The sequence below is a fragment of the Microtus pennsylvanicus genome, chromosome 6 (genome assembly GCF_037038515.1).
Source record: "Microtus pennsylvanicus isolate mMicPen1 chromosome 6, mMicPen1.hap1, whole genome shotgun sequence".
In the NCBI taxonomy this organism is placed as follows: domain Eukaryota; kingdom Metazoa; phylum Chordata; class Mammalia; order Rodentia; family Cricetidae; genus Microtus; species Microtus pennsylvanicus.
In genome coordinates, this window is record NC_134584.1 from 50,289,279 (window position 1) to 50,297,065 (window position 7,787).

Here is a 7,787-nt window from a genome sequence, read left to right on the forward strand (position 1 = left end):
CCTCTTCTGTCCTTCTGCACGGTTTGGGTTCATCCTGGTCAGACTGGGCAGGCCGACAGCCTCTTTGGGGCAGCTAGAGAAGCTACCCAGTCTGTGGGTTTGCTTTTCCAGTGCTACGGCTCACTCATGCATGCTAGGCTAGTGTCCTACGCTTCACCCCAGCCCCCACAAATCTGTATGGTGTTTCACAAACCTGGCAAGATACTCTTTTTATTAGGTATGTATTTCCAATATGTATAGAAAGCTGTAAGAGTCTGCAGTGAAGAGCTGTTACCATTTCTTCTACTCTGGGTCAGCTGGGCACGACTTTTCTCCCCTTTCAAGGACGTGGAAATGGCTTTTGCCTTTATCTTTTCAATTCTTTCCCAGCACATTCTGTTTTGAAGTCACTCTCACTTGGGTTTCTGCCTGCATCGTTTCTTTTGTTTAGTGCCAGTTCTCAGTGTTTTCATGACATGATGTCCTTATCCGTGAGGGGTCTTTTCCCCAGCTCAGTAGTTCTTAAGATTTGCTTTTTTTCTCTCTCTAACAGAGTCTCACTATATAGCCCAGGCTGGCCTAGAACTCCCGATCCTCCTGCTTCAGCATCCAGAGAAGCCAGAGCTAGAACCTATGCTTTGTGGCAGTCAACATAAACTTTATTTTGTCTTCCCAAAGTCCATAGGTTGAAGTCCGAACCCCAAAGTGACTGCACTTGGGCATAGTCATGGCCACCAAGCCAACTGAAACAGCAGCTGTGCCCAGCTGGGGGCCTGTGGAACTGATGGAATCTGAGGCTGGACAGCTTTTTGTTGGTTTTAGTCAATACATTTGCCAAATTATCCTTCATTGTTTCCTTCTGCATACAGCAGAACTCAACCTGATTTGGGGCCAGCGAGGTCTGTGGATGTGAGGTTACTGCTAAGACCTTAAATAAGATGGTGGGAGGCATGGTTGGGAGAGGAGGCACTGGGACATTTTTGAATAGTAAAATCACTTGTGTCCTGGAACCAGGTCCATTTGAAGAACTTTTAAAACTAAGCCTAGAAGCCCGACAGTGGTGGCCCATACCTTTAATCCCAGCACTCGGGAGGCAGAGGCAGGTGGATCTCTGTGAGTTTGAGGCCAGCCTGGTCTACAGGACAAGTTCCAGGAGAGGCTCCAAAGCTACACAGAGAAACCCTGTCTCAAAAAAGAAAACAAACAAACAGCCCAGAAGTGTCAGGAGTTCTAAAACAGACTGGAGAAGAAAGGAGAGGTTCTGCTGGGGTGCACTTCAGGGGTGTGTTAGAGAGGCACACACCTGTAGTCTCGGCACTCAGGAGGCAGAGGCAGGTAGAGCTCTGTAGAAGTGCACGGCCAGCCCAGTCTACACAGTGAGTTCCTTACCAGCCAGAGCTCCATAGTGAGAGTCTAAAAAAGTCAATGAGCCGGGCGGTGGTGGCACACACCTTTAATCCCAGCACTCGGGAGGCAGAGGCAGGCGGAGCTCTGGGAGGTCGAGGCCAGGCTGGTCTACAAGAGCTAGTTCCAGGACAGGCTCCAAAGCTACAGAGAAACCCTGTCTCGAAAAACCAAAAAAAAAAAAAAAAAAAGGTCAATGAACAGAGCAGGGAGCAGAGTTTTGATCTGACAATTAAAACTGAAGCAAAAGCACTGCTAGGTCCCCACTCCCCACTCCCAGTCATGGACTCGGGCTGAGACCTTACCCTGTCTTGCATTTTCTACAGAACTCTAAGTAACCAGGAAGTCATTTGGGCAAACCGAAGAGCAGTTACAGTCAAAGGACAAGCTTTTAGGACTGTCACCTTCCCTGCTCTGCAGAAAGGGAGACACTGTTGGCACAGTTTCTCAGTCCCCTATGCTGTAACCTGTTCCATAGGCGTGCCCTGCCCTGACCTATGTCCCCTGTGAGACCAGAAGAGAAGCCCGCATTGCCGTGACATATGTCCTCTGTGAGACCAGAAGAGAAGCCCGCATTGCCCTGATCTATGTCCTCTGTGAGACCAGAAGAGAAGCCCGCATTGCCGTGACCTATGTCCTCTGTGAGACCAGAAGAGAAGCCCGCATTGCCCTGACATATGTCCTTCTGTGAGACCAGAAAAGAAGTCCACATTGCCCTAACAGCCAAAACTCCATGCTCGACTTCGTGGTTTCTGCTTCCTCCTGAATCAACCAAGCATCTCTTTAGGGTTTTCAAAGAATGATCTTTAAAACATATTTAAAGTCAAGCATTTTAGCGCATGCCTTTAATCCCAGATGTTAGAAGGCAGAGGTAGGCAGATGTGAGTTCTAGGCCAGCCTCATCTACATGAGTTAGTTCTAGATGAGGTTCATCTACATAAGTGAGTTCTAGACCAGCCTCATCTACATAAGTGAGTTCTAGACCAGCCTCATCTACATAAGTGAGTTCTAGACCAGCCTCATCTACATAAGTGAGTTCTAGACCTGACTCATCTACATAAGTGAGTTCTAAGCCAGCCTCATCTACATAAATAAGTTCTAGGCCAGCCAGGGCTATGTAGTAGGATCTTGGCGGAGGGGGGGGGGAGATAGGTGGGTAATAACTTTGTAAACTTTTTTTTTGTTTTTTTTTTTTGATTTTTCAAGACAGGGTTTCTCCGTAGCTTTTGGTTCCTGTCCCAGAACTAGCTCTTGTAGACCAGGCTGGCCTTGAACTCACAGAGATCCACCTGCCTCTGCCTCCCGAGTGCTGGGATTAAAGGCGTGCGCCACCACCGCCCGGCTAACTTTGTAAACTTTATCCAAGTCCTTGGCATTTAGTCTTCATAAATATTTTGGTTTGCTCTCTTTCCAGCCAAGGGAGCAACCAGCGGAGGTCTCCAGAAACTTGAAAACTTAGATCTTTCAATGAATCACAAGATCACAGAGGAAGGGTACAGAAATTTCTTTCAAGTCCTGGACAACCTGCCAAACTTGCAAAACCTGGATATTTCCCGGCATCTTCCAGAACGCATCCAAGTTCAGGCCACCACTGTCAAGGCTCTGAGTCAGTGTGTGTCCCGTCTGCCCAGCCTCACCAGGCTCGGGATGCTCAGTTGGCTCCTGGATGAAGAGGATCTGAGGGTGATTAATGCTGTGAAGGAAAGGCACCCTCAGTCCAAATACTTGATTGTTCATTGGAGGTGGGTAGTACCCTTCTCTCCTGTCATTCAGAAGTGAAGGATGCAGCCGAAGATTACTGTCGGGTCTCAAAACTCAATTTTTGAATACATTTCACTCTAAACAAGCATGGTGTATCCAGTACTTAAGAGATTAAGACAGTAAGATCAAGAGGTTGAGTCCAGCCTGGATTGCTAGCAAGACCTAAGCAGAACCTAACTATTATATACAAGTCTACTCCTAAACTGCATCAGGCTGGTAACTGAAAACCTGCATGCCCATCACTAAACTTAGGAGCTATGAAAGCAGGCCTTGTCCGTCCTCCTGTCTAAAGACTAGAGCCTCACTCAAGTTCACACCAAGAATCCCTCACTGCCAAAGTCAACCGGAAGGGCGGGGAAAGAAACACTGATCTGTGTAAAAGTCACAGCATGGAAGGCATATTTGATGGAGGTAAGGAATGTCCAGTTTAAGGATGAGTCAGTCCCACACACGATGAAGCACAAGTCGACTTTACCACAGGACGCAGACGACTCTTTTCAGAGATGCTCTTCAGTCTTCTCAGGGCTTCTGTGCACTCAGCAGCCTCGGTGTGGCCTTGCTTGCTCACACCATCTCTCATCCATGGCCAACGTGAGGAAGACTTTGGACTTAGAGAAAACTGATTTTGTTATAGAGGATTTGGGGGAGTTACATATATCATGATAGCTTTTTAATTTTGTTGAGAATCCACTCTGCTTTATGTGATTTAATTTTGTAAGGATTTCTGGATATGTTGACTTGATTGTGGTAATTGTCATTTCATAATTGCCATTGCTCTAGAGGTGGTGGGACCTGGGAGAATGGAGCCAATAAATGAGGTGTACTAAAGTCTCATACAATAGCCAGCTTTATTCAGAGCAGCAGACAGTTTATACTCTGAGGGTTAAGAGAGGTCACCTAAGTAAAGTTCTCTTGAGTTTAGGCTGTATACAAGGACAAGCTATACATAGCAAAAACATGGTTTTCTATAAAGCAGCAATTCTCAACCTGTGAGTCAAGACCCTTTGTGTGTCAAACGACCACTTTCACAGTGATTGCCTAAGACCATTGGAAAACACAGATATTTATACCACGATTCATAACAGCAGCAAAACTAGTTATGAAGTAGCAATGAAAGTAATTTTATGGTTGGGGCACGACATGAAGAACCGTGTTAAAGGACTGCAACATTAGGAAGGCTGAGGACCACTCTAAAGAGGCAATATAAAGGATGGCTTAAGCATTTAATTGAATAACAACGCAAGCAATAATGAGTAATCCGAAGTAAACTCACTCCTATCTGCTACACCTGGGAGGAGCATGCAATCACATTCCAAAAACAATTCTGTGTTTTGAAGAAACAAACTGAGGTCACGAGACTCGTGTTTTCTTGGAATTTTCTCATACTACATATATAATCTGTTGACAAGTCCTGGCAATTCCACTTGCAAAATGCAGTGGATTTCACAGGGTTAGCCACATCTGTGAAAGCTGCAGCACATTTTCGCCATGCAATCAGAGCGCCCCCTGGAGGTCGGAACACGCTCTACCTCACTATTCTATTCTTCAAAATTTTTCAAAAACCTTGAAAGAACGGTACTCAACTTCATTTGGAAAAGCAAAAAACCCACGATAGCCAAAACAATCCTGTACAATAAAAGAACTTCTGGAGGCATCACAATCCCTGACTTCAAACTCTACTACAGAGCTACAGTACTGAAAACAGCCTGGTATTGGCATAAGAACAGACAGGAAGACCAATGGAAACGAATAGAAGACTCAGATATCAATCCACACATCTTTGAACACCTGATCTTTGATAAAGAAGAAAAAAATATCAAATGGAAAAAAGAAAGCATATTTAACAAGTGCTGCTGGAATAAGTGGACATCAACATGTAGAAGAATGAAAAATAGACCCATATCTATCACCATGCACAAAACTCAAGTCCAAATGAATCAAAGAACTCAATATAAAGCCAGCCACACTGAACCTTATAGAAGAGAAAGGGGGGAGTACACTTGAACGCATTGGCACACGGAACCACTTCCTAAATATAACCCCAGCAGCACAGACACTGAGAGAAACAATTAATAAATGGGACCTCCTGAAACTGAAAAGCTTCTGGAAAGCAAAGGACATGGTTAACAAGACAAAAACGACAGCCTACAGAATGGGAAAAGATCTTCACATCAGACAGAAGTCTGATCTCCAAAATATACAAAGAACTCAAGAAATTAGACACCAAAAGAACACATAACCCAATAAAAAAAATGGAGTACAGACCTCAACAGAGGAATCTAAAATGGCTGAAAGACACTTAAGGAAATGTTCAACATCCTTAGTCATCAGAGAAATGCAAATAAAAACAACTCTGAGATTCCAGCTTACACCTGTAAGAATGGCCAAGATCAAAAACACTGATGACAACTTAAGCTGGAGAGGATGTGGGGTAAAGGGAACACTTCTGCATTGCTGGTGGGAATGCAAGCTGGTACAGCCCCTTTGGATGTCAGTGTGGCGATTTCTCAGAAAATTAGGAAACAACCTTCCTCAAGACCCAGTAATACCACTTTTGGGTATATATCCAAAGGACACTCAATCGTGCCACAAGGACATGTGCTCAACTATGTTCATAGCAGATTTGTTTGTCATAGCCAGAACCTGGAAACAACCTAAATGTCCCTCGACCAAAGAATGAACGGATAAGGAAAATGTGGTGCATTTACACAATGGAGTACTACACAGCAGAAAAAATAATGACAGCTTGATGATGGAGGAAGGTCATTGGCTAATAAAGGAACTGCCTTGGCCCATGTTATTGGTTAGGACATAGGTAGGTGGAGTAAACAGAACACTGGGAGGAAGAGGAAGTGAGGTCAGACTCGACAGCTCTCCTCTCTGGAGCAGACGCCTCAGATAGACGCCATGCTCCCTGCTCCAGGGAAGATGCACGCTATGAAGCTCTGACCCAGGATGGACTTAGGCTAGAATCTTCCCGGCAAGACCGGTGCTATACAGATGATAAGAAATGGGCTAGTCCAGGTGCGAGAGTTAGCCTAGAACAGGCTAGGTAGAAAAGGGCCAGGCAGTGATTAAATGAATACAGTGTCTGTGTAATTATTTCAGGTAAAGCTAACCGGGCAGGCGGCTGGGGTGTTGGGGACGCAGCCCCGCCGCCGCTCCTTATTACTACAGCTTGAATTTTGCAGGAAAGTGGATGGAGCTAGAAAACATTTTGAGTGAGGTAACCCAGACCCAGAAAGACAATTGTCACATGTACTCTCTCATAAGTGGTTTTTAAACATAAAGCAAAGAAAGCCAGCCTACAAACCACAAGCCCAGAGAACTTAGACAACAATGAGAACACTGAGAGAGACTTACATAGATCTAATCTACATGGGAAGTAGAAAAAGACAAGATCTCCTAAGTAAATTGGGAGCATGGGTACCTTGGGGGAGGATTGAAAGGGGGAGGTGAGAGGCAGGGAGGGGAGCAGAGGAAAAAGTAGAGCTCAGTATCAATTAAAAAATATTATACCTGATTCAAGCTCAGCACACTAGGCAAATTCATCAGCCCTGAACTTTCAGAACTATGAGCCAAAATTAATATGGGGTGCGGGGCAGGGGTTCGAGACAGGGTTTCTCTGTTGCTTTAGAGCTTGTCCTGGAACTAGCTCTTGTAGACCAGGCTGGCCTCAAACTCAGAGATCCACCTGCCTCTGCTTCCCAAGTGCTAGGATTAAAGGTGTGTGCCACCACTGCCCTAACCAACCCTATTTCCATTTTGTTTGAGAAAGATAGAGCGCATGTGTACACGTGAGTATGGATATGCCCATGCCCACACGCGGAGTCTTTTCGCTGTCTGTGTTTATTCCCTTGAGAACCTAGAACTTGGGGGTTTGGCTAGGCTAATGGCCAGCAACCCAGTAGTCCTCTTGCTGTACCTTTCCCCTGCCCCTTCCCAGGGAGCCATCTCCGCTGCCATTTTCTTTAGTTCAGCCTTTTTCTCTGTTGTTACTGTATTAGATGTGGTCTCGTTATGTTGGCCAGGCTGGTCTTAACTGCTGAATCCTGCTACCTCAGTTTCTCAAGTAGCCTGGACTGCATCATATGCCAACAGAGAATGTATCCTAGTTCCAGCTAGAGCAAGTCCCAGCATTTAAAAAAGGTGAGCACTTGCCGGAATGAATAACCTCAGTCCAAATAAATGTGTTAGCTACTAAAGGGAAATAAAATTAATGTTAATGTCTAATATCTGGTTAGAAGTTAACTGGATAGATTAATAATTAAATTTAACCTGAAAATTAACCAATGAAGTTGTACCCAATCTATAACAGCCAATAGTTGTGAAAGGTAATAGTCCCTTCTGAAAGCTCACGTATTTGGCAAAGCTACTTACTAGGTACTGACTGTTCATTAATTGAATAATACTTACTTGACGGCTAATATACTAGGCACATAGGGAGCTTATTAACTTTGTTTATCTAGCCAAAACTTACTCTGTTTCTACGGTAGTGGAGATGAAACCCAGGGCCTTGTACAAGTTCTATGGACTCCATCTGAACAGAGGGCACATACTGATCTTTTCCTCCAGAGGTGACTGATCCAGGGAGAAGCCCAGGTGCATGACACCAGTCCTCATCACCAGAACCTATGAAGGTG

At 44.9% G+C, this 7,787-nt stretch overlaps 1 protein-coding gene across 4 annotated transcripts in view; it reads left to right on the top strand.

The window, feature by feature from the left end:
• The window catches only part of LOC142851964 (baculoviral IAP repeat-containing protein 1b-like), a 47,758-nt gene extending 41,168 nt beyond the window's left edge, over window positions 1–6,590 (top strand). For 3 of the 4 annotated variants that reach the window (XM_075976214.1, XM_075976212.1, XM_075976213.1), the window contains exon 15: window positions 2,798–6,590. In XM_075976214.1, coding sequence (XP_075832329.1) covers window positions 2,798–3,162 — 365 coding nt within the window. In that variant the 3' untranslated portion in view covers window positions 3,163–6,590. Of the gene's footprint in view, window positions 1–1,861 lie in introns of all 4 variants that reach the window. The other variant, XM_075976215.1, reaches the window with a different exon arrangement.
• The last annotated feature ends 1,197 nt before the right edge of the window (window positions 6,591–7,787 follow it).